Source organism: Podarcis cretensis, assembly GCF_951804945.1.
Source record: "Podarcis cretensis genome assembly, chromosome: 14".
Taxonomy (NCBI): Eukaryota; Metazoa; Chordata; class Lepidosauria; order Squamata; family Lacertidae; genus Podarcis; species Podarcis cretensis.
The window spans coordinates 16,639,398-16,665,519 of NC_137183.1; the positions used below are offsets into that span (position 1 = coordinate 16,639,398).

General features: G+C 42.7%; 1 protein-coding gene across 1 annotated transcript in view; it reads right to left on the reverse strand.

Moving 5' to 3' along the window:
* The window catches only part of HOMER2 (homer scaffold protein 2), an 80,079-nt gene that overhangs the window by 41,674 nt on the left and 12,283 nt on the right, over positions 1-26,122 (reverse strand). Inside the window, exon 2 of the mRNA XM_079954353.1 lies at positions 8,276-8,432. Coding sequence (XP_079810479.1) covers positions 8,276-8,432 — 157 coding nt within the window. The remainder of the gene's footprint in view (positions 1-8,275; positions 8,433-26,122) is intronic.

Consider the following 26,122-nt stretch of genomic DNA (forward strand, 5'->3'; position numbering starts at 1 on the left):
AGTAGTATTATACCACCATATATGTTTGTTCACTGTGCTGTGAGTTGTTAAAGGTAAAGGTAAAGGGACCCCTGACCATTAGGGTCCAGTCGTGACCAACTCTGGGGTTGCGGCGCTCATCTCGCTTTATTGGCCGAGGGAGCTGGCGTTTGCTTCTGGGTCATGTGGCCAGCATGACTAAGCCGCTTCTGGCGAACCAGAGCAGCGCACGGAAACGCCGTTTACCTTCCCACCGGAGCGGCACCTATTTATCTACTTGCACTTTGACGTGCTTTCAAACTGCTAGGTTGGCAGGAGCAGGGACCGAGCAACGGGAGCTCACCCTGTCGCGGGGATTCGAACTGCCGACCTTCTGGTTGGCAAGTCCTAGGTTCTGTGGTTTAACCCACAGCGCCACCCACATTAGGAGACATCTATTCCCCTCACCAGTAGAAGTAACATCTGTGCCCTTTGTCTGTTAAGTTAGAAAATGGGAACAGGCAGCAGCACTGTCTTAAGTTGCTGCCTTATTATTGTAGTGCAAACTTAGGAGACAAACAAAAGGCAATCTCTGTTCACAATACAGGCAAATGCTATGAAGTCATTAAAAGCCATGGAAACCTAGGATTTCATACATGTCAGGAACAGTTACAGTTCAGCGGGGAGGAATACATTAGGGATCCCGACAGCTACATGAAGTTATAATATACATAACTGCTGCAAGCCATTCTTAAGCTGGATAGCCATGTGTGTTCCATTAAAATTACTTTGCGAAGATAAATACGTCACCCCTGATCTTTCACTGTACTTCCCATAAGCCAGACCCAGTAATTCGCTGGGGTGCAGAACAAGCACTATGATTAGTGAGCAGGCATCTACTGACATATTTCAATTTATTGGAAGTTGGAGGATGCTCTGCGGCGCAATGGCGAAGATGTAACAGCATGAAGCTTCCTTTCATGGGAAAATAAATCTCAAAAGCTTCATCCGAGATTTGAACAGCAGACTAGTGACAAACCGAGTTTTATAAAGAGACATTAGTGGGAACACAAAAAGTAAAACTCCCCCCCCCAAAAAAAAAACTAGCCTAAGGAAGAAGAGGTGTTCATCGTCAGTATGTGCAGGACTGTGCGTAATTCTAATTGTGCCACCTCAAAAAAGGTAAGCTGTACAGCTGGAAAAGAGCAACTAACATGTTCAAGAGGATGAGATGCCTTCTCTGCGAAGAAAGGGCTGCAACATTTGCACTTTTCATTTAGAAAGCAAGATGATTAAGAGGAGACATGACATTTATATAATCATGTATAGTGTGGTAAGAGATCGCTTCACCCTCTTTCAACACTAGAACAGCTCAAAGATAAATTCAGTGATAAAACAGTACAATTAAAAACAAAATGAAACATGCCTAGAACATTTAAAAACAATTTAAAACATCTAAAAACATAACCAAACCATCATGTAAGTGTTCTAATCTCAGTCAGTACCACCCTGGGAGGTAGGACAACACACTAATTTTAAATTAATGAAATCTCCTTCCACCCTTTTGTGAGAAAGCCTAATTTCTCAGTAAGCACACCAAGCTGAAAGACTTCAAACAGCTTGGGACTCAGCTACATTGGGGGGAAAAAAGTGATCTGAATGCATTATAAGCATGCAACACCAGATGGTGCCAGAGAGCACAAAACATTTCTATAACTTTTTTACATAGGGTTTTTTTTCTTTTGTTATAATTATTTAATTTCTGGCTTTTTTATAGCATTCCCCCCCCCCATGTGTAGATCCACCCATGAAGTGCTCAGCGCAACATATACTTCTATATTCCATTATGAAATGAAAAAATCTACTTTTTCTCACTGCAGTCCACAGAAGTTAATTTGTTTGAGCCCAGCTATTCAGTGCTGCAGTTATTTTTCTCAACAGGTAACAATAGGTAACTTGATTAGAACAAAAAGAAGTTTGGGCAGCCTTGTCCTTTGCATGGCTCTCAAGGGTAAAAGAAGGCAACTGCTTGTGCTCTTTCAAATCTGCATCCTTTTAGGTCACCGTTGTTCTGAAGGAATAACAATGTAGGTCGATTTTAATGAGCTGTCTGGTGTGTAGTTTTCCCCATGCGCTGTGCAGTAATTTTCATGAGCTCATGCCTTTTCTCCAGAATAATTCCTCTGTTAATTCTCCCCCTCTCTTTTACCTGCAATATTCCTTTTTATCAGGTAACAAAGACACAAGTTAAGAGTCCTCACAGCATGTTCTTCGTCTGCTTTGCAAGTCTGGCATTGCAACTTGCATTACAAGTTGCATTATTTCCTGTGAACCCATCCTGGGGTAAAAATGCCTTAAAATGTTCCAGTACAAGTTGAATGTTGAACCAGCTGTCAAGTCAGTCAGTTTTTAATTGTGTGTAGGCAATGATTGTTACAATATAAGAATCACAAAAGCACATTTATCGAAGACAAAGGTTTTTGAAAATCAGTTTTTGGAACTGCAAATCATCAAAACTTAAAATCGCAACATTCTCCAAAATAATTTAGATTTTAAAATCCCCCTGGCAGACAACACTGTTTGGGGTCCAAAAATTAGTCCAGAACCTTCATGCGGATTAAGTGCATATAAAACTACCCGGTAGGTAACAAACTTGTCTACAACCATCAGCAACCATATAATTTTGAAAAATCTGATTGGCCCCTTGGAAAATTCTTTGATATAGATGAGCTGTATCAAATGGCAACACAATATGCATAGCACAGTGTCTTCAATCTGGCCTGATATGCAAGCACAAAGGTGGCCATTTGTTGATCTGTTAAATAATTTACCAGACAGATTTCCAATTATGCTTGAAGAATTTCTAAGCTGAGTAAATGGGTGTTTAATAGGAGGGGAACTGGTTTTTCAGTTTGCTCTGAAAGGGCAATGTGTCCAATGTAGAGAGGTTCTTTCAAATCAGTCCTACTGATCTCCAAGTACTACACTCATCTTCACTCTCATATGCCATAGTAAAGACACATATACACAAAGTGGATTCTATGTCTTTTAATGTGTCTTTCTTTGACTTTTAGTACATCCCTATTGAAGCAGCAAGGATGCTCATTAGTAAAAGAACAAAAATAATTTCTTAGTCACAGTGGAAAGTTTCTCTGTAACCATGCTTTAATGGAATTGCTTCATTGCATATTTTAATTATGTGTGTTTATATTTTAATGGGATTGTTTTATTGTGTATCTTAATTGTGTATTTTAATTATGGATGTTTAACATTTCTGAGGTTGTGCAATTGGCTTTTATGCTTGTAAACCATCTAGAGGTCTATTGCAGCATAAAGCAGTATATTAATGAATTAATTGGTGATGAATTCGGGGGGGGGGTCAAGTGATTTTACTGGTGTTTTTCTTGTGGTCAAGAGCTATCATGAAACATTACATGTAGCTATTATATGCATTGCCTTTTCTGTGAAAAATAAAAATGAGGTGATAGTAGTCATAGATTGATTAAAGGGTCTGGTACTCTGTACCACTAACTGCTGTCGCAAAAGGGACCCTGATTATATGTAGTCTTATCTAGAAAGGTTGTTCTGTCAATGCCAAGATAAATAGCATTAATGGGAGCCTGCCCCATTTGACAAGTCTAGAGGTGGTTTGCATGTAATCCTCAGCATAATTTCAGACAGGTGGCAAGGAGAGGGAAAAGGAGGTGCCAGAGATAAAAATGTTGGGTGCCTTTCCCATCACAAGCTAGCAATCTCCCAACAGTATAATAGATTCCCTGCCCCTAAACTAGGTCTATTAATAGGCACATTCCCTATTTTCTCCACAATCTATTGAATGTTTTCCTGACAATGGAACTTACATGCCAGTTGCATCACTTGGTTAGACAAAATACAACCTGGGAACTGAATCTCATAATCTTGCTAATGTAGTCTGGATGTTAACATTCTGAATAAGATGGATGGTGAGGCAACAAGAAGGAAAATGCAAATTGGTGCAAATTGATGCTAACTCCAGGTGGGAATGTGCTTTCTGGTTGAAGGCAAATATGTATTGAGATGTTATTACATCAATTAAAAATGTGGCAAGGCATGGCAACAGATTACATGGAAGTAGCTGCCTCAGCAGCCGAAAGTCGGATGACATCAACAAATTTTGAACTAGCTTAAAATTAAGAGTACCACTTTCCTCTGCCAAGTGTTGGAGGCTATGCACTCCAGGTACCCACATTTATCACCTAGCTTCACCACAAGAAAGCTGGAGACAGACAAGCAAGAGGTGAAGAAAAGTGTTTGAGATACGTTTCACATCCCATTGCGCATGCATATGTCCCTCTTGTCCCACTGTAGCCTTTGAACAAAAAAGCTCCACAGCTTGGTATTTTGATTATTATTTTTTTGGTGGTGGTGTTGTTGTTGTTTTGAAACAACAGAAAAAACTCTCTAGGGACTCGGCTACACAACTGTAAATAAAACATTTTAAGTGTGTTTTAAGTGCAATATGACACTAGATGTGACACTAGATGGCAATGGTGAGCCTTATGGAAAATTCAATGTATTTTTTAAAAGGCTTTTTTAAAAAAGCATTTTCAGAACGGTTTTATACGTGTGTGGATTCCACCACAGTCTCTACCCACAGGTAACATGTGAAAGGGGCTTTTAGATGTGAAGGGAAGGTGAATTAGTGAGTGCACAACCACACACCATGAACCGCAGTAACACTTTCAAACAAAACACCCTTAACACTCAGAGAGACGCCTGCCTGCCTCCTGCCTCACTTGCAGCAAAAAAGGCAGATTTTCTTGTCTATCTACCAGTGTTTTTCTTTTGCACCCCTGCAACATGCTACCCTAGGCAACAGACCAGTAGCACTCAGCAGGTCTTGTCAAAACTTAAAAAGTCTGGTCTGAATTAAATGGCCACATATCAGGTGCAATTTTCAAGTTTAGTACAAACTTTTCTGAGAGATGCAGCTATTATTTTTTAAGCGGAAGATTCTAGGCACACTGGAACTCACAGCAAGCCTGCAGAGTATATAACACAGGCTCCCATTTACCTCAGGGTAGAAGGCCATTGTTGGTGCATGCAACAGTACGCCAGCAACCTTTTAAAACTGGAAAAGCCACTTCCCACAGAAAAAGCAACAGCAGGGAGGGGGAGAGTTGAGCATTCTCCCTGCCATTTATCTAACCCAAACTGTGCACAGTATGAATGTAACAACCAGTGGAGTAGCAACAAATTCAGAAGTGGGTGAATTTTGTGATAGTCATAGCCACACACCCTCACAGCCACACCCACTATACAACTTCCAAAAGAATGATTGCATAATTATAACAATGTTATACAACCAGGGATGCGTTGCAATGATTAATTGCCTTTCAAGTTCTACTATTTTCTGTGTACATACATACTCAAGTGATGTGAAGTGCTTCAGTATCTTCTTTCGGGGTGACTTAAGTTGTGTTTCCCCAGAAGTTCCCTTGCACCTAAAAGAACTTGCACAGCATACTCTTGAAACTGAAGCACCTTGTGCTTTCAGTGTTTTTAAATGCTCAACTTTAAATGCACACCACTGGTGGCAACCAAGTTTGCACGCATGAGCGTGGGTGTGTGAGCACATGTGCAAACATACACAACCGGCTGCAGCACCCTGTCAATGCATGTTTGATGGCAAACCCCTTTGCAACATTTTGCTTTTGTGTGGTGTGCAAAATGCCTCTTTATCCTCAGCAACTGATGGGCAAGAGAACCAAGCTTCTAGGCTGCCTACGAATTGCTCATGGGTAACCTGGAATTTGTCTGACCTTCAGTTTCAAGTTGCGAATTTGACCTTGCCCTGCACACAGAGGCAGAACACCAGCTTTACCTGCAGAAGACCCTTGGTTTAATTCCTGGCATCTCCAGCTGGAGATGTAAATATCCCCTTCTCTGAAACCCACTGCCAGTGGGTGTAGGAAGTACTGCCCTAGATGGACCAGTGGGCTGACTCAGCAGAAGGCAGTTTCCATGTTCCTATCATAGCTGTCAAGCGTCCCCTATTTGGCAGGAAACTCCCTTATCCCAGCGCCATGTCCAGCTGCTGTCCCTTATTGATGATGTCCCTTAAATTTCCCGGGTTTCAAAGGAAGCAGCTCCTCTCCCTCCCTCCCTCCCTGCCGGCCAGGGAGGAGGGAGGCTCCAACTGTGTTGCTTGGCTGCGTTGCTCACCCAATAAGGAGTCTAAGAACAACTAGGGGGTGGAGCTTGCATGCCTTGTGCCCAGATCAAATCGGCTGTGTTGCCTGGGGACTCGCCTTTGCTCAGCACTTCCCAGCGGAGAGGTGACGGTGGTTTTACTTGCTGCATCCCCTTTGCCGGGTTGCTGCACTATGGGAACCACCACGTGAGGCTTTGTTTGGCTTCTGGTTGACTAAAATCCCTTATTTTGGCTGCTGATCCCTTGTTTTGGAGGCTGCTGGTCCCTTATTTTCAAATCTGTAAGTTGACAGCTATGGTTCCTATGAGTCAACAACTTCACCCCTCCTATGCATTTAGCACTCTAACTGGCCCAAGTGGTATTAAAAATAGGTTAGAAACCCTTCCCCTCCTAATCCTCCATATGTTCTATTCTGTGATGTCTTTACACATACACCTTCCCTGCGTTTCTCTTGGGGGAGTGCCATAGCTAAGCGGCAGAACACCTGTTTCATATGCAGAAGGTCCCGGCTTCAAACTGGTATCTCCAAGCAGGGTTTGGAAACTCTGGAGAGCCACCATCAGTCAGTGTAGACGACACTGAGCTAGACAGACTGATGGCATAAGGTAGCTTCTTATGTTAAAATTTCAGGGTTTCACTACAAGGGCATTGGGGTCAAATTCCACAGCACTACATTAATCATCTAAATCAAGTCACATCCCTGATTACCTTTAGAAACAGGGTTCCTGATGGAGGCGACATTACTGCCAAACCATGGTTTAGTGCTGCGTGAATGAGTTGGTTGTGGCGGGGAGCAATCTAAGCCTTGTGCAAACCACAGTTTGCAAGCAACAGCAATATATAATTTCCCTAAAACACAGAAATAAGGTAAGCAATTGGCTGGCCCAAGGAGAGACAATGTTGCAGGCATATGGCTCGCTGCTATGCCTGAATGACGCCAGAGACCGCTGCTGTGATTATAAAATGAGGCAAAGGTTGCAGCCAGTTTTTGTAAGTTACCTTGAGCCTAGGAAGCTCAAGTCATAACACTAAGTATTGCAACAACAACAAAAACCCAACCAGAACAACATCCTGTATCAAAGAGATTCTTAGACTCACTATCTCTCTGTCTAGAGATGCAAACCTTGAGCTAAAACTCCCATCTTTTTACCTCCAAAATAAGTTTCTACAACCAATTCTGCTTGGAAGGGGGAGGGGAGAAAGAGAGAAGCAATATCCCTTTGTCCATTAAACAAAACGGTTAAGTAAGGCACCCACACAATTAAAATGTATTTATGAAATACAGTTAGCAGAGAGCTATTACTGATCATAGCTTTTCTGCAACACTAAAATTACAGTCTCATAATTCATGTCTTCCTTTAAGAACCCACAGAACAGCTTAACAAAAACTCCCAGCAATTTCCCATCTAGGCACTGAAAGGAGCTCCTCAGCTCCACCATTGCCACAATATGAGAACCTTACTAGACAATTTACCGAGCTACCTCTTATTCCAGCCTTGTAAATAAGCTCAAAAAAGTTGATAGAGATGTTTGTTTGTTTGTTTGTTTGTTTGTTTGTTTGTTTGTTTGTTTGTTTGTTTGTTTTACTAGTTTGGTAAGAGACTAGTAGCCTGTTTTCCCATGCTGGCCACCAGGGGTTATTATGGGATAGGGAACTCTCAGCAGCCAGCTGTCTTCTTAGCAGACATTGTGTGTATTATTGGGAGAGGAACCTACATTTTATCAAACATACTGGTAAAGGAGAGATGGGTTTCCTGTCCTCCACAGCCAGATGGAATCCAAACAGACTGAAGAACAGAAAGGTCTGTCCCTCCTCCTCCAGCACTCACTTGCAAGAAATTCCTGGCTGCCTGTGGCTATCAGGTGAGTTGGTATGTAATAGCCTTTCTAAGTCATCCTATGCTTTTCTTCCAATGAAATGCATACGTTTTCATGATTAACCATACACCCCAACTTTCCTGCAACAACTAAAGTTTATGAAATATGGACAAGCCTATTAAAGTTTTATATATATATATATATGAGAGAGAGAAATGTACATGAGCCACATTCATACAAATTTTCCCACTTCAGTGATATTTCAATTCTGCAAGCATGCCAGATGTATCTGCGCCAACCTCCTACCTTGGTGCCATCCACACTGATTATCCGATAGCTGTTTCTTGTGCTGTCATAGAAGTAGGAAACAGTTACAGCCTGCTTGCTTGCAGGTACCCAGTTCTTCTTGGTGGTGTGGTCAATTTGGAACACATGTGCTCTGGTGGTGAAGATGGGCTGCTCTCTGGAATAGGGAGGGACAGGAGAAATGGAATGCATCATGAGTTTGTGAAAGATGGAAATGCCGCGTCTGTTCTGCCCTTGATCAACAACGTAACATTGATCAAGTCTAGCCCAGTGTTGAAACAGCTCAAGATGAGAACTCTGGAATTCTGAAGCAGGAGAGCAAAGCTACAAAGAGTTACACCACTCAAGTCTTATACCTATTCTGACCCATATCACCTTATATTTTACCTCCTCCTTATCCTGGGAAGTGTCAAAACTTGCTAGCACCGAGCTGCTTCTTCTTAAATTCCCACACTATTACCAAATAGCCAAATTCCACAGCTCCTTTTCCTGCATGTGTCACCAACCACTCACAGCTGTGAAGTTATAAGGTTTAAGTAGCTGTTTTCTTCTGGGAGAAATGGTTGTGTGTGCGTGTAAAGAGAAGGGATCATCAGATCCTTGAAAGGATGATGGAATAAATATGTCAGATAGTTATGTGCTCCATGATCACATTCTCTTACCGCTGCCAGTTTGAAAGACAATAATGATTTTTAAAATATATATTTTTAAAGCTTTTAAATTTTTGACACTTAAAACAGGAAAACATCCCATAGCCAGACCTGTGGCCAACTTTATGACAAATGTGTGTATTTTCAGCTAATGCTAGAAATTACCTTGTGCAAATACCAGAGACAACTGAAGCTTAGTACTGTAATTCAGGTACATAGTTTAATACACAACACATGTTTCTAAGCAGGTGGCTCTGGTGAATGCTAATGCAGCAGGAAGATAAAATGAATTCAAATATAATGTGAACAGCCAAATGGCATACAGGAAGCACTATCATTCTTCCCCAATCCCCTTCTGCATTCTAATAAGCAATCTCCAATGTAGATCCACGCATATAAAAATGACCAGTACCTAGGTGGTCGAGAAGAAGATTGTGTCATGCATTTTATCTACAAAATGCAAAGGTTCCCTAGAGTAAAGCTTAATTTAAAAAATCCACAGTTTGAGGGATTAAAATTCTGCTTCTTGGTTTCATTCCAGGTGCAGGATTCTTATAGCAGGTATTCCTCACAAACAAGTAAAGAACTAGTTTCCACCAATTCTTGCAATTCTCCCTTTTACTTTGCCTTTTTGTAAGCGACTCGGTACAAGTTACAAAAGTAAAAAGGAGTATGAGGTATCAACCACATGTAGTGCGCTCATTTTAAAGCTACATATGTATTCTTCCTCAACATTCCAAAGTGCCACAAGTTCCAGGGCAGTTTAAAAAACAAACAAACAAAGGTCAGCGTCCTTCTGGAGAGAGGGAGAGAGAGAGAACATGCTGCAAACAAGCATATGTGTGTGTGCGCGTGTGTGTTAAGCACAAGCACCCAAAAAAACCATCAAGTCTCCAAAACACAAAGAATGCTCTCGGACATTCAGCCAGCTGCACAACTCAAACTTCTTTCTCCTTCGCTGACCACAATACAACTGCTCTTCTGTTTCTTCTCTAGACCCTAATCAAGCAAGATATGGACCACAGCTAGTAGCCAAGAGCCATCAATACAGATATAAGGAAACAGTTTCTAGTCATCAAGGATGACTGAAGCAGCATTTTTGATAAAGGCTCTTCCACCTGCAGAGAAGGCTCCACATGCATAATAACCAAAACATTGTGCTTAAATGTCCCCCTGCAGTAACACTCCTTGATATAGACACATAACTCCACCTTTTAACGGGGCTCAGACTAACAGACCCCCAAGTGTCCCTATTTTCCAAGGACAGACCCAGATTAACAGATGCTGTCCCGGTTTCTGATTTGATCCTGGAATGTCCCACTTTTCCTTAGGACGTCCCTATTTTCATCGGAGAAATGTTGAGGGGGATGGAGTTATGTGACCTCCAAGCCAAGGAGATAACTATACAACCTTTAGAAGACATCTGAAGGCAGCCCTATATAGGGACTTTTTTACTGTTTACTGTTTTATTGTGCTTATATATATGTTGAAAGTCTCCCAGAGTGGCTGGGGCAATCCAGTCAGATGGGAGAGGTGTTGTTGATGATGATGATATGAACAGGATGTCCCTATTTTCATCAGATAAATGTTGGGGGGTATGGACTAAACTCCTTACAGGCAAACACAGACAATGCTCTTTGACAGATACTTGCTAAGGGCAGAGGAAGGACATGGGAAACTGCTTTAGATCAAGTCAGACCATTCGTTAAGTGAGCTCAATATTGTCTATAAGGTAGAGGTAAAGGGACCCCTGACCATTAGGTCCAGTCGTGGTCAACTCTGGAGTTGCGGCGCTGATCTCACTTTATTGGCTGAGGGAGCCGGCGTACAGTTTCCGGGTCATGTGGCCAGCATGGCTAAGCCGCTTCTGGCAAACCAGAGCAGCGCACGGAAACGCCGTTTACCTTCCCGCCAGAGAGGTACCTATTTATCTACTTGCACTGTGACGTGCTTTCGAACTGCTAGGTGAGCAGGAGCAGGGACCGAGCAACAGGAGCTCACCCCGTCACGGGGATTCGAACTGCTAACCTTCTGCTTGGCAAGTCCTAGGCTCTGTGGTTTAACCCACAGCGCCACCCGCATCCCTCTATACTGACTGGCAATGGGTTTTAGGGAGGAGTCTTTCCCAGCCCTACCTGGCGATGCTGGGCACTGAACTCAGGACCTTTTGCATGCAAAACAGGTGCTCTACCACTGAGCTAAGTCCCTTCTCCAAAGGCCCAATCAGGTCTATCGTCTTCTAAATGAGCCATGAAGGCTAACCATTTAACAGACAACCATTCTACCCAAGGCTGCTTGATGCAGGAAAAATTATAACAAGTTTTCTTTTTCGTAAGTCATTGTGAGAGTTATTTTAGATGAAAAGCAACTAAGTGTTGAGCCTATCACAGGAGATCAGGGGTCACCAACGCAGCTCCAGGCGCCTGCAGAAGGCTTTAGTAAATGTGTCCTCAAAAATCAATCAGTCACTATAATTGTATGCTACCTTTCCAAACTTAAAACCATGCTGAAGGCAGCTTACAACATACAAAAAATGACATAACCACAAACACAACATTAGTATTCATAAACAAGGAACAAAACATGAAAATGTGCACAACCAGGCTGAACAATTTCCACCTGACTCATAGCACCTAAAATAAAGATACAAAATTAACAGCAACCATCCTCTGCCAACAAACACCCCTTAACAACACCCCAGCCCAAGCATCTGTTCAGCAGCCTCAGCTTTTGTAGCTGGAGTCAGTCCGGGCCCTGCCTTCCCAGGCCAGGTAGAAAAAGGCCTGCCTGCAAGACAGGGGTCAGGTCTTCCAAGCCAAGATGCATGAGACTGCTTGCTCTTTTGATTCACTTGCTCAGCTTCTCCTACATGGAACATGGTCCCTTCATCAAATCCACCTTTTCCTGGATGCCAGGATAGGACACCTACCTTCCTCTTCCTTCTGAATGGAAGTAGTGTGAAAGACCTTCTCCCTATGACCAAGTGCAGCGGTGGCTGATGTACGTGCCTCAGTCTATTGATTAGGGGAAAACCCGTCTGTTTCTGTACTTTTAAGGTGTGGTGACTATTTGTGACTGGCACCCACTGAACTTCCTCAAAATTCCAAATGTGCCAAGAAAGGATGGAGGCCCCTTCAATAGATAATGAGGGCCACTGACATCAAGCATACATGTTACCAGCTTTTAACATTTCCAAACCAGCCCTCATTAAACAGCTCTACATAGCGAATTTTCTCCAAGCATCCTACACACCCACAATGCCAGGGGAAGGGAAGAAATGGTATATGTACAAAAAAAGCTGAAAATCCAATAATGACAAAACAGTGGGTGGAACAAATGGCGAGTCTTCTTAAAGAGTTTCACTTGCTCAAGCTGCCTTACATCTTGTGTACACCTTCAGCTTCTGAACCAGAGCCAGATTTTTAAAAGCCTACATACCCAAGATTTATCCTTTAGCTAAAGAACAAGCTTACATCTGATGATTTGATCGTAATTTGAACATATTTAGGTGTTCAGAAGCATGCCAGGTGTCAGGTGGTAAGGTAGCTGAAATGCTCTGTTTTGGGTTTGTAAACATTCCCAACAGCCAGGCATAAGCCAGCATGGCAGAGTGGCTAGTATAGGGGCAGGGAACCTGTAGCTCTCCAGATGATCATGAATCATAGCGTTAGAAGGGACCCTGAGAATCATCTAGGCAACCCCTGCAATGCAGAAATATGCACCTCAGGTTACATACGCTTCAGGTTACATATGCTTCAGGTTACAGACTCCGCTAACCCAGAAATAGTACCTCGGGTTAAGAACTTTGCTTCAGGATGAGAACAGAAATCGTGCTCTGGTGGCGTGGCAGCAGCAGGAGGCCCCATTAGCTAAAGTGGCGCTTCAGGTTAAGAATAGTTTCAGGTTAAGAATGGACCTCCAGAACGAATTAAGTACTTAACCCGAGGTACCACTGTACAGGGATCAGACTTGCAACCTTGGCATTATCAGCACCATGCCCTAACCAAATGAGCTATGGTGGTCATCTTGGACTCCAACTCATATCAATCAGGCTGAGATGCCCCAGCCAATGGTCAGGAACAGCAGGAGTTGGAAGCATAATAGCAGCCCTGCTGGATGAGACGAAAAGGCACATCTTTAGTCCAACATCCTGTTCTCATGATGGCCAACTGGAGGGATATAGGAAGCCTGCATATCTTAGTTCTTTAAGAACTTTCTGGACAATGCCACCCAAGACCCAGAGATTTGTTCATTTTTAATATCACCATTATAAGACCTATGTGTTACAGTGCAACTCAGTTTATTAGACAGCAGTGCACACGTACAAGTTTGTTTACTGAGCAGGTATCCCTCCCCATGCCCTGGATCTTTCAAATGCCCACATCTGATGCCCAAAAATGTCTTTTGCAGATGACAAGAGGGACAAGATGAATACAAAATGGCCCCCTATTATATAATATAATCTTATGTGCACACACACACTTTAAGATTATTTTGTTTTTGTTGCAACAGACAAACACAGCTACCCGTCTGAAAATTGTTAGCTATAACTTATTTTAAATATGATAAAAGCAGAGCAATCATGTGTTTTAAAAAATGGATTTGGGGGTATTAATTCACGCCTGCAATTAATAATATGCCTGGAGTGTATCAGCATAACTTGCCTATGTATATTCAGGAAGGAGGGGGTGAATGGATGAACCAGTTCACAACTTCAAAAATTAAAATGCATTTAAAAAGGAGGGGGGAGCCTGTTCTTGTGCCTGAAGGCAAAGCTGAAGAAATATGTTAATTATGATGTAGTTATAAATCCTATTTTGTGTGGCCCTGAACGGAGCATAAACGAGATTCCACAGCCCATGTATACTTGAATTTTACGTAAGACTAGAAATTGTTCAGAAAGAAGCCAACCAGGACACAGTATAGAAATGAAGGATATAAGCCTGCCTGGTGCTCAGCTTCCTCCACTTCTAATTTATTTCTGTGCTCTTCACACGAAAATGAAGCTCCCCTGTCCACATCTATGCTTGCTAGCAGCAGGCCTTAAGGTAGAGACCCATTCCCAGACTATTCTAAGCACCCAAGGAAGGGAAACCTATAGCCCTCCAGGGGTTGGACTACAACTCCCATTATCCTTCACCACCCATGGCCCCATCTGAACTGTACATTTAAAGCAGTATCATACCACTTTAAGCATTCATAGCTTCCCCCAGAAAACCCTTGGTAATGTAATTTATTAATAATGCTGAGAAGTTGCTAGTTGACCCCTATTCCTTTCACAGAGCTACAATTCCAAGAGTTCTCTGGGAAAAGAGGGATTGACTGTTAAACCAAGCCTATAAAGCTTCTCACCCTTCAACAAAAAGTTGAAAGGTTGGAGTTCTGTTCTGTTGTTGTGGCTGTTCCATTTCATTTGAATATTGATCCTAATAGGAGAAGACAGGTAGGCCAATCAAGCCTTTTATACTGCCAGCAACCAGCACTGCGAGGGATGTGAACAGTGTCACTTATAGATTGACAAATGGAACAGATAGACTAATTGTATTTTAGTTGTCTTTGGACAGCTTGCAAAAATCACATAACCATATGGTGATTATTTCCACTGTGTTGGAAATAAATTTAACACTTACCACCCTCAAAAAACCACGTGGGTTTCTTTTTTGTTGCTGCTGTTGTTGGAAAAAGTTAGAATCTAGGGAAAATGGAACACTGTCAAGCACTGATCAACAAACCGAGCACAGAACATTTCCTCCAGAATCCTAGTTCAGTATTAATCCCAGAGCCTGAGGGGAGCACAATCATTGATCCTGCTGACTGTGTGATGGGTCGCTCTGCTTGTGTACTGTACTGTTGGAGCAGCTGGAGAATTTATCAGAGGAAGGATGCACAGCTGCCGCCTGCTCATTTGGTGGCCCATCATCCAAAAAGTGTGCCCTGGTACTGGATTCCAGGAACAGCAACACCCACACCAATAAATCTGCAGTTGCAAGCACTTTAGGACAGGCTTCTAATACACAGAGCTGACTGCCTTGACAGCTGAAACAATGAGGACAGACACATTTCAGGAGCCCTGTTAAGGAGGAAAGCAGATCGGGGAAAGGTTTTGAAGTGGAAAACTGGTTGTAGGGGAAAGGATTCATATATGCACATACTACTGCTTCTCTCCACTCAGAAACTGAGTTGCTTTTTATTTTAAAAAAGCTGTGGGAGCATTTTTGCATATATTTGCATGCATCACATGGTCCCAGTGAGTATCCTCAGGTTGGTGTGCAGACTGTGGTTGCTGCTTTTAGTGTGTTTTAAGGTGCCATGATAGAAGCATCATTGAGCATGGTATGTATACTCATCAAAAACAAAAACATTTCCACACACACAAAAACCCAAAACCTTGGAAAGCCTATTTTGATGAGAATGGAGAGAAAAAATCAGAAAAACATACAAATGCCGCAGGGGTGGTCCACAGAGCCTGTTTAACTTCCAGCATGAACAAATTCTCTTTTAGCAGCACCATCACTTATTGTTAAAATGACTAATGTATGGTTTTTGGAGTGACTTTCAATTAAAGTTGAAGAAAGGTGTGGCCTACAGGCACATGAGGCTACCACCATCAGCGTTATTTCAGTGACTTTGCTAATAACCCTAGTTCTAAACGCCAGTCTCTGCTATCAGCAGCAAACCCACTTATTGCACTCAGAACCCCAGTGGCAAGGCAGTTACGGGGCTCACAATGCTAGAAAAATGTACAATTTTGGCACACTTAACCATGTACACAAGCACAATCTTATTTACTGCTCTTTCAATGGGAATTAACCAACTGTCCCATGGATAATAAACCATGAAACATTTCCCTAGCCTGAGCTAGCATAAGCACATTCTTTTCATTTTATTTATTAATTTAAGAGAGTGATCAACTCGCTCACCGACATTTGTATCCCGCTGAAGTGCTTAGGCACAATCTCTTTTCAATGCCAAAATTACAGTACCTTCATCCATGTTTCTTCATTTGAATAAGCAGTACCAGAACCTGACAAGATGCCAAAAATGTCAAACGAATGCATCTTCCATTTCCATGGCAACCTCCACACGTAAAGAATGTACAGAATTGCAAAGCTCATAAAAATAACTCTGCACTCTGTCCGAACATGCATATACTGTATACATTTCCCCCCAATTCTCACTGCCCCATCTGCCTTCCTCGCGTACCAGTTCATCAACAACAATCTATAATCAAATGAAGTAATGTGGTTTTAGCAGAAATGATATAAAGGATTAGGTAAAAATGGATTTGTTAATTGGTGAAGGACAAGAATGTAAAATTACAGTATATTAAGATAAGTTAATAGGATAAAAACAAAGCTGGAAAGGATTTGCTGAAATATCTAATTGAACTAGAATACAAAAAAGGGAGGTGTGAGGAGGTCAAGGAAATAAGCAAAGGAAAGAAAGTTATGTAAAGGTTTGATTTTTTTTTCTTAATTGTTTGTATTTTTCTGTTTTTTGTTTGTCTGTTTATATCTATTGTGATGTTTTGTTTTGTTTTTTCTTGCTTAATTTAGTGTTTTCTTTTTGTAACCTTTAAAACTGGAATAAATATTATATTAAAAACAACAACAACAACAATCTATAATCAGAGACCAGAAAGAAGGTGAAATATGTCCAGATTCAACTTTCTTCTAGATTTGGTTCAAATCTCTTCCCCTCTTGGGATAGGACAGGATGCACCTGTTTGGATAAATTGCTCTTTTCATTCTGAACACTCTAATCGTGCACCCCAAGTTTGTCCAGCATTACATTATACCCTTTCTCTGCTTCCCTCAGCAAGTCTGCATTATCCACACCCTAATTGCTGCCACACCCTGATCTACAGGAACTCATTCATACCTTCTGAATCAGGACTTATCTGCAGCACTCCCATTTTTCACCTGCAACTGGGATGACAAGCACTCCTTAAAACTAAAGGTGTATCCAGATGCACAAAGCTTTGAGGGGCAAGCCCACTGCGGAACAGCACCCACTGCACTGTGTTAAGGCATGCACCCTACAGCAGCAGTAAGCCAACATGGTGCCATCCAGATGTTGGACTCCCAACCTCCCATCTAACGTGATCCAAGGAACTAGCCAATTTCCTTTCCACTCTAGAGGGGCTTCTGAACTTTTTTAAAAAAATTGATTTCTGGTGTGTGTTTTTAAAATGGGGAGAGAAATGAACATTCAGGCAAAGTGATACACATGTTCTGCTCCAAAAGATTAATGCAGACAGTCTACCTGGAGGAAGAGCAACTAAGCAAATGCATATTCGGTTTGCACATAGATACATCTGTCATCATGGCATTTTGAATGCAGGAGTACCCAGATGGGGAAACATATGCTGTTAACACCCATTTTTGTTGTTGCTTTATAAGTTTGGGTGCACCCTGCAAAAAGGAATTCTTATGCTCTTCCGAGCAGTTTAGTAAAGCTGGTTGAAGTGGCATGTTGAATAGATTGCTGCAGGCTCAACAGGTTTCACACCACATGCAACATGAGTGAAGAAAACTGGAATAAGCGGGCAATCCTCACCTAAAGCTCTGTCAGATTTCAGGCAATGCCTTCAGAGAACTTTCCTTCACCACACCAGTGGGTCTAGGAGACCAATTTTTTGTGTGTTAAGCCTGTAGAACTGCAGAAATAAAGCAAGAACTCTAGAAATCTCTCTTTTATAAAAGAAAGCTGCATTTTAAGTTTTCTAAAGCATGGGTCCTATACCGTAGCTAGGCTTTTGTGTATCTGTGACTCCATGCAACAAGGAAGGGGGGAAAGAATACGCAGAATTCAGTTTCCTTCAATAATAATAATAATAATAGCTTTAAAAATGATTTTAATAGTATGTGGGACCTCAGTGCCGGCACTGCTCCTTGTCTAGCAGATGTAAAATAAAGTTGCTCTCATAACACCTTGGTTTTTAGGAAATCTAGCAGATGTAGTGCTACAATATGGCTAAAGGAAGCCTTGGAAGAGGAGGGAGAGTTCAGCTGGAAGGATGAGCCCATGGCACAATTCCAATCTCCTAACCATGGTTAGCAGATCAGGAAAGTTACACCTTAGCAGAAATTAGTTTACAGCCAAGTTTTATTTTGAGGCCAGGATGAGGACTACAAAAGGTGGGTGGAGGCAGCAAACCTCACATCAGTTACAACTTGGAAGTTACTGTTTCAAATCGTTTGTCAATTTAATGCAAGTCTACACTAACAAGGAGAAAAAGGGCAACACACTTTAACCTTAAGCATCTACCGCTTGTTTGGTCAGAATACATCTGTATCTCCTCTCTCTCATCCGACATACACAATGCAGAGGTTATCAGAGGGCAGAGAAACAGAACACAGCAAGGTCGCTCTCTTCACCACTGGAATTCTGTGCCCCACTCTGAATCTATCTACAGTGCCATTAATAGCAGTTTCAGTGTCTGTAGGCAAAAACAATGCAACAGAATATTTGTAATTCACAGGGGAAGCCGCTTATGGTCCTCAACAGAGCTAACACTTAATACAACACCACTTAATACAAATTCTACTTCACACATTACAGCACTTGTCACAGCTGAGACCCAACACAACAAGGGGGGGGGGGAATATCATGAGGATCAAGACTATTATTATTTTTTTAAGTCTAGATTACTGGCAAATCTTTGAAATGAACCATTTAGCTTTGCTTAAAGCCACCTCTTAATGGGAGACACCTTCTTTTCATCCCCTTCTTCCAACTTCCTCATTGTCTTCCGCTAATTATTTTAAGCATTCAACAATACAGGGAAGGTTATGGCAAATTTAAGTGGGAATATTAAAGAGCATATGGAGGGGTGGGGAAGGGAGGGGAGAGAATAAATCATGCAGCCAGCCTTTTTGGGCAGGTATTCATCTTTAGCCCTACTTCAGTTCCTCGTGAGAATCTAATCCAACAGCCAAAGGGAAAATATAATGTAGCTAAACAGCTCATTTTCCTGCCACTTTCAGTCGGCACAAAGAACTATCTGCTGAGCTATGCCTTATCCTGAGCATGGTTCTTTGGCCACCTCCACCCAGAACCAAACTGGCAACATTGCAAGTGCATGCTGAAGAGAGCTGAAACATTAGAGAGTACAAAATATAGTGATGAAGGAGAGGCATAGGTTTACTTAGCTCAGGAGCAGAGCACTCACTTTGCATGCAGAAGATGTCAGGTTCTTTAAAAAAAAAAAATTCACTTTTATTAATTTTTCCACTTTAACAACCCAATCAAATCACATTAAATATTCCAAATTATACATATACATATCAAATAATCCGAATATTCTGCCAAATCATAATTTTTTAATAGGACTTCCCATGCTTCAAGTTCGGATGGTTCTGATCATTTCATACTTCTACTGCTTTTCATAGTCACATCCGGTAGTTCCTCTAATTCTTTCTGTTGTTAACCTTCCTTCTTTCACAGCCTCTGAGTTGTTCATACAAGCAAGTTAAAACCAGAAGGTGTCAGGTTCAATCCCAATCACCTCCAGTTAAACTTACAATGTATATAGCAGGAGCAGAGAACCTGGAACCTTTTTTCAGCATGAGGGTTGCACGCCGTTGTGGCCAATATTCTGGGGACCCCAATTCCCGGGATGGACAGAGCCAGTGGGAACAGTGGAGGTGGAACAGTAGCTGTGACTTTTACCTTTGTACAGTAGGCTAAATTTCAGCCACCCAAAAGGTAGACACCCACCCACCCACACCTATCTATGAAAGGTTGCAGCATTTGGGACTCTTTCATTTTTAGAGGAAACGCAAGTAGGAGGTGATGTGAAGGACATTTATTCTTATTTAAATTTGCATACCGCCCTATACCCACAGGTCTCAGGGCAGTTCACAAGATAAAATCACAAAATACAAACATAAAATACCTAATAAAAACAACCCAATAACCCCCCCACCTCCCCGACACATTTTAAAAGGGCATTGGATGCCAATCAGCCAAAGGCCTGGTTAATGAGGAACATTTTTGCCTGGCGCCTAAAGGTCTATAATGAAGGCGCTAGCTCAACCTCCCTGGGGAGAGCATTCCACAAATGGGGGGCCACTGCAGAAAAGGCCTGTTCTCGTGTTGCCACCCTCTGGACCACTTGCTGAGGAGGCACATGAAGAAGGGCCTCAGAAGATGATCTCAGGTAGGTTCATATAGAGAGATGTAGTCCTTGAGGTTCAATAAAATTTCCTTTTGGAAATGTGGCACAGCGGAGACTGTGGTGTCTTTAAGATATATGGTTTATTTACACATACAGTGGTACCTTGAGTTACAGACGCTTCAGGTTACAGACTCCGCTAACCCAGAAATAGTACCTCAGGTTAAGAACTTTGCTTCAGGATGAGAACAGAAATTGTGCACTGGCGGCACACTGGCAGCAGGAGGCCCCATTAGCTAAAGTGGTACCTCAGGTTGAGAACAGTTTCAGGTTAAGAACAGACCTCTGGAACGAATTAAGTTCTTAGCCCGAGGTACCGTTGTATATACATCCTGAGCCTAGTGGATAGCGATGTTTTTCTCCATCTCTCACAACGCTGGAACTCATGGTCATCCAATGACGCTGAATCTTCGAAAACACAGAACAGGCAAAAGGAAGCACTTCCACAAACCAGCACAGTGTTGAACGTATGGAATGGCTGTCAATTTGGAGAGCTTTAAAAGCGAACCAGACAAATGTATGGAGGTCAAGGCTATCAATGGCTGCTAGCCTGTGCTCTGTGCTTCCATGATCAGAGGCAAAAATGCTTCTGAATGTACTTGCTGGAAAGCACAGGAGACGAGAATGTTCCTGCCCTTGGGTCTTCCTTTCAGGTTCCCCACAGCATCTGGTTGGCCACTGTGAGAAGAGGATGCCAGACTAGATTGGCCACCAGCTCTTCTTTTTCCAGTAGCATTCTAAATAAAAGAAATATGCTGATACCACAGGTATGCATCTCTACAACCTCCTCAGGAGCTTTTGCCTGAGTAGAATGTGTATTGCGGTAACATGCCCATCCAGGCAAGCAGGACGCATTCCAGTCAGGCAAAAGCTCTTGAGGGGTGTGTGGTGGTGTGGCCTTGAGAGGATGAGAAGAAGAAGAAGAAGAAGAAGAAGAAGAAGAAGAAGAAGAAGAAGAAGAAGAAGAAGAAGAGTAGTAGTAGTAGTTTGGATTTGATATCTCGCCTTTCACTCCCTTTAAGGAGTCTCAAAGCGGCTAACATTCTCTTTTCCCTTCCTCCCCCACAACAAACACTCTGTGAGGTGAGTGGGGCTGAGAGACTTCAGAGAAGTGTGACTAGCCCAAGGTCACCCAGCAGCTGCATGTGGAGGAGCGGAGACGCGAACCCAGTTCCCCAGATTACGAGACTACCGCTCTTAACCACTACACCACACTGGCTCTCAGAGCAGGGCTGATGACTGCAGAGGGTCCCCAGGGCCAGACAGAAAGGAATGGAGGGCCACATTTGAAGTCCCCCACACCAGGTACATATTAGTGGCATCAGTGTATTTCTTTTACTCAAAACATTAGTTGCTCTTCAGCCACAGCCCTCAGAGCAGCTTACGAAGAAAAACATAAAAATACCAGGAACGACAACCAATTCTGCTTTGAGCCTAGACAAATTGGCACCAGGCAAACCTCTCTGGGAAGAGAATTCCACAACCGAAAAAGATTATTCTCTGTCTGATCTTCACCCCTCACCTGCCTTACTTCAAATGGCAAGGAGACGCAGAGCCTCCAAGACCAATTTTAATAGCCCAGCAGGTTTATGCAAGAGCAGGCAGTTTATCAGACTGTCCCCTGGTCCCAAGCCATTAACTGTTTTGTTCAATGGAACTAACTTGCAAGCAGCAAGCATGTATAAGATTACAACCTAGGTGCAAGAAAAAGATGGTGCCAAGATCCTAAGGAGGTTTTATTTAAGTAATATTTTGCTTACAGCTCCCTTTCCGTTTTTGTGCTCTTACTCAAGCTGACATACAGCCAGTTTGGACTTTATGATAAGCCATGATTTATCATGGCAGGAATGAGTCACATCAAGTCTCAGCCTCCTGTGCTCCGTGCTCCCCTCTCCCACTTTCCTCCCCTGGTATGGCTGCAAGGAGGAGATGTGGAAGCTTTCACTTCTGTTTTCCCTTAACCTCAGCTTGTCATTTTGTCCAAACTCAACAAACTGTGGTTAATGTTAACTGCAGCTCATTGGAAATAGGCCCACTTCAAAGCAAGTATAATGAAGCTGTCTTATTTCAGCACACCATCAAGAGTAACCACAGTTTAGGGTTCAGACATATCACTAAACAGCAGTCAATCAAAACAGAGATGAAAGCTTCTGATCTCCTCCTCATGGCTTGCAACAGACAAGGGAGAAATGTGGGGAGTGTGTGAGCACAAGACATGGTTTACTGTGATGTCTGGACCCACTCAATACATTTGCTCAAGAATCAGAGAGAAGGAAGGTGACTTGGGAAACCTACACATATTATTTTCATGTTAAGCAAGTCAAATCCATTTATCTCTGTTCGTTGTAGTTTTGTGATGGAATACCAGTTTCTCTGCTGAACAAGTGTCTTCTTGTTTGTAACATCAGACTCATAATCACATTCTTGGTACTCGCTGGTAATGAGTAGCTTCTGGGAAATTAGGAAGAGTCGTTCTTCCTTCTCACAGTATTGCTGTGCCACAATTACCTAACACAGGTACTGGTAGGCAGACAAAGATGTTATGGGCTAGTGATTTTTTTGTGAACTAATTTACAAGGATATGTAGCACAGCATCTCTCCGCTCACTATTTTTAAGCAAGACGTTTCCCACAAATCCCTGACAGTTTTTTTTTTTTTCACCTACACAATACTGCGTAGCAATCCCCTCTGAGTCATGCATGCAATCAGTGATGTGATCCGGTAATATCTCTTATATAAACCTCTGAAATTAGATTCTTAAGAACAATAACTTGAAGTGCCTTCTCTCTTCCAGAACCAGGCCTGAAGCATTTTGGCACATCTAAGAGTTTCAACAATGCTGGTATTGTCCATGGCAAGAATCACCGCTTGTACTCAAACTTGTTTGATGTATTACTCACAAATTGTTGCTTCCTTTTCAGTTTACAAAGGCCTTTTCCATCTACAGGTAGATGAAGAACTACTTTGCTGCAGAAAACAGAAGTGCTTCAATTTCTAGCTAGGGATTTCCGATTGTTCTAAAAATAGTGGTGGGGATATTTTATAGCGCTCTGTCAATCGTCATAGTAGTAACAGACCACAAATACGCCATAAGGATATAAGAAGAGTCTGCTGAATCATGCCAATGGCCCATCAAGTCCAGCATACTGTTCTCACCATAGCCAACCAGATTCCTGTGGGAAGCCTTCAAGGAGGAACTGAACATCACAGCACTCTCCTCGCCTACAGCTTCCAGCAACTGGTATTCAGAAACATACTGCCTCTGACAGTGGAGGGAGAACAGAACAGTCAGAATTAGTAGCCACAGATACAGTGGTACCTCTGGATACGAACAGGATCCGTTCTGGAGCCCCGTTCACATCCTGAAGCGAACGCAACCCACATCCGTGCATGCGCGGGTCACGATTCGCTGCTTCCGCGCATGTATGTGATGTCATTTTGACTGTCTGCGCATGCACAAATGGCGAAACACGGAAGTAACGCATTCTGTTACTTCTGGGTCGCTGCGGAGCGCAACCCGGAAGCGCTCAACCAGAAGCAACTTCAACCCGAGGTATGACTGTAATCTTATTCTCCACGAAGCTGTCTAATCCCTCTTTTAAAGCCACCCAAGTTGGTGGCCACCACTGCCCCTCAGGAGAATGAAATCCACAATTTAACTAAGCACTGTCTTAAGGCGTATTTTATCTTGTCTCTCCTGATTCTTCCAACATTCAGTTTCATTGGAAGTCCTTCATTGGAGTTCCAGTGTTAAGATAAAAGGAGAAAAACTTCCTCTCTAACCACATTCTCCATACCATGCATGTCAAGTTGCCTCTTGCTTGCCTTTTCTCTAAACCCAAACATTGCACCCTTTCCATTCCAATGATCATTTTGGTTGTTCTCTCCTGAAGTTTACACTTATATAATGCTTTAGAGAGCAGGAGTAACCATCGTGGTGCTTTCCTGATGTTGCTGGCTTACAATTCCCATAGAACCAGCCAAGATAGCCAATGGTCAGGAGAGATGGGAGTTGTAATCCAACCAAATCTACGTTGGCTACCTGTCCTTTACAGTGTTCAAAGCACTTTACATACTGTTATGAGTTTGTGGGTGCCATCCCCCACCATCCCTGGATCCTACAAGTGCAAAAATCTAATCAAGTCTTCTGATCCAGCAAATGTTAACAGCTAATCAAGCCAGGATAGCTTCCTGGACTCTGGATCCAGCAAGTGTTAAAATATAAGACAGGCTAGCTTTCTCTTGAGGTCATCACCTGGGTGAAGGGCCATTAAGAGAACAAAGGGGGCTCTGTGCCAGACAGAAAATGGGTAGAGCCTCTCCTTCCAACTCTGAGATAGTTGGAAGGACAAAGCCCAAGTTTGAGAGCAGAGTTTTGGTACCATTGTGTGAACTAGAAGTAAAGCAACAAGCTGAAGAGAGAGAGTGCAATGCTTGGTGTGTGTTTGAATCCAAGGCTGCAGCTATGGGAGAAACAAGACCCGTTTAGGGTGCTGATGCTGTGAACCCCTCCAATGTAGGCTCAGGATGTATATATGTGTAAATAAACCATATATCTTAAAGACACCACAGTCTCCGCTGTGCCACATTTCCAAAAGGAAACACAAACCCTGGGTAAGCACCTGGAACCCTTGTAATCTTGCACCACTTGGAAATTGAGGTGGGATGCAGCAATACATTGAAGGTACACAAAGCCAGGCCTTCTCTATAGTGGCCCCATATAACCCTTTCCTTTCCTTTCCTTAAGCAGACCTATAAAACGTTTGTTGTTTGCTGCAATCCTTACTGAACATTGTGGCATTTGTGCTGATTTTGAGCTAAGCGCAACATCCTCTGTCCATTAATACATGGGCTCCTTTGATTTGAGTTTTAATTGGATTTGAAATCCAATGCAACAGAACAGAACAGTAGCAGAAACTCACTGTGCAACAGGCTATGCAACTGTGCAAAGAAGTTGCCAGCAACTTGCCTATGCCTTCTCTAGTGCAACAATGCTCCGATGGCACAAAAGACTAAGACTAGATATGACCCACAGGATTTTATTCCTAAACCACATCAGCACCATTCATTTACAGCACTACTATACCACGTTGGCAGTCATGCCTTCACCCAAAGAACCCTGGGAACCAGAGTTTCTTGAGGATGCTGAGAGTTGTTAGGTTGAAGGACAGCTCAGTCGGTAGAGCCTGAGACTGTTAATCTCAGGAGCTTGGATTTCAGCCCCACCATGGGCATGGGGTTGGACTAGATAGCCATCATGACCCCTTCCAACTCTACAATTCTATGATGGCCAATTCCCCCCCTGCAGAGCTTCAATTCCCAGAGTTCCCTGGACAGAGGGATTGCTTTTTTCAAAACCACTGGGAGAACCGCAGCTCTGTGAGGGGAACAGGGGTCTCCTAACAATTCTCAGCACCCTTTACAAACTACTGTCCGCATGGTTCTTTCAGGGGGCTGTTTAAAGTGGCATCATAGTGCTTTCAATGTATGGTGCAGATTTAGCCCTAGTCACAGGAGGAAAAATGCTATTCTCTCATCCAATTCTATACCTCCCATCCTGCACACAGCATCAAAGCACACCATTATCCAGCATTACCACTGATGGCTCAATCTAACAAGTTCTGAACAAGATGCTACAGAGCTTCAGTGACCCTCCTCCTTGACATTAATGGCCTCCTTCCTGGTTTTCTTTGCGCATTAAGAATTTACACCCCACCCACCCGCAAACCCTCCAGAGCTAAAAGCTTCCTGTCCCTAGCGGCAGGCCACTGCCGCTTGCCCTTGCCACATTTGGAAATTTAATCACAGCCTTCTTGACTGTTTTAGGGCAGTAGCATTCAACTACTTGAGAGATGCAAATTATAAGGTTCCCCCACCTCCAACACCCCAAACACAACCACAACCAAGCAAATTCCAAGATGCTATTTAAGGGAAGCTGGCTTGCGGTATTTAGAAAATGGGTGGGGGAGAGAGAGAGATGGGGAACAATGTACATAAACATAGCTAGTAGTACACAGG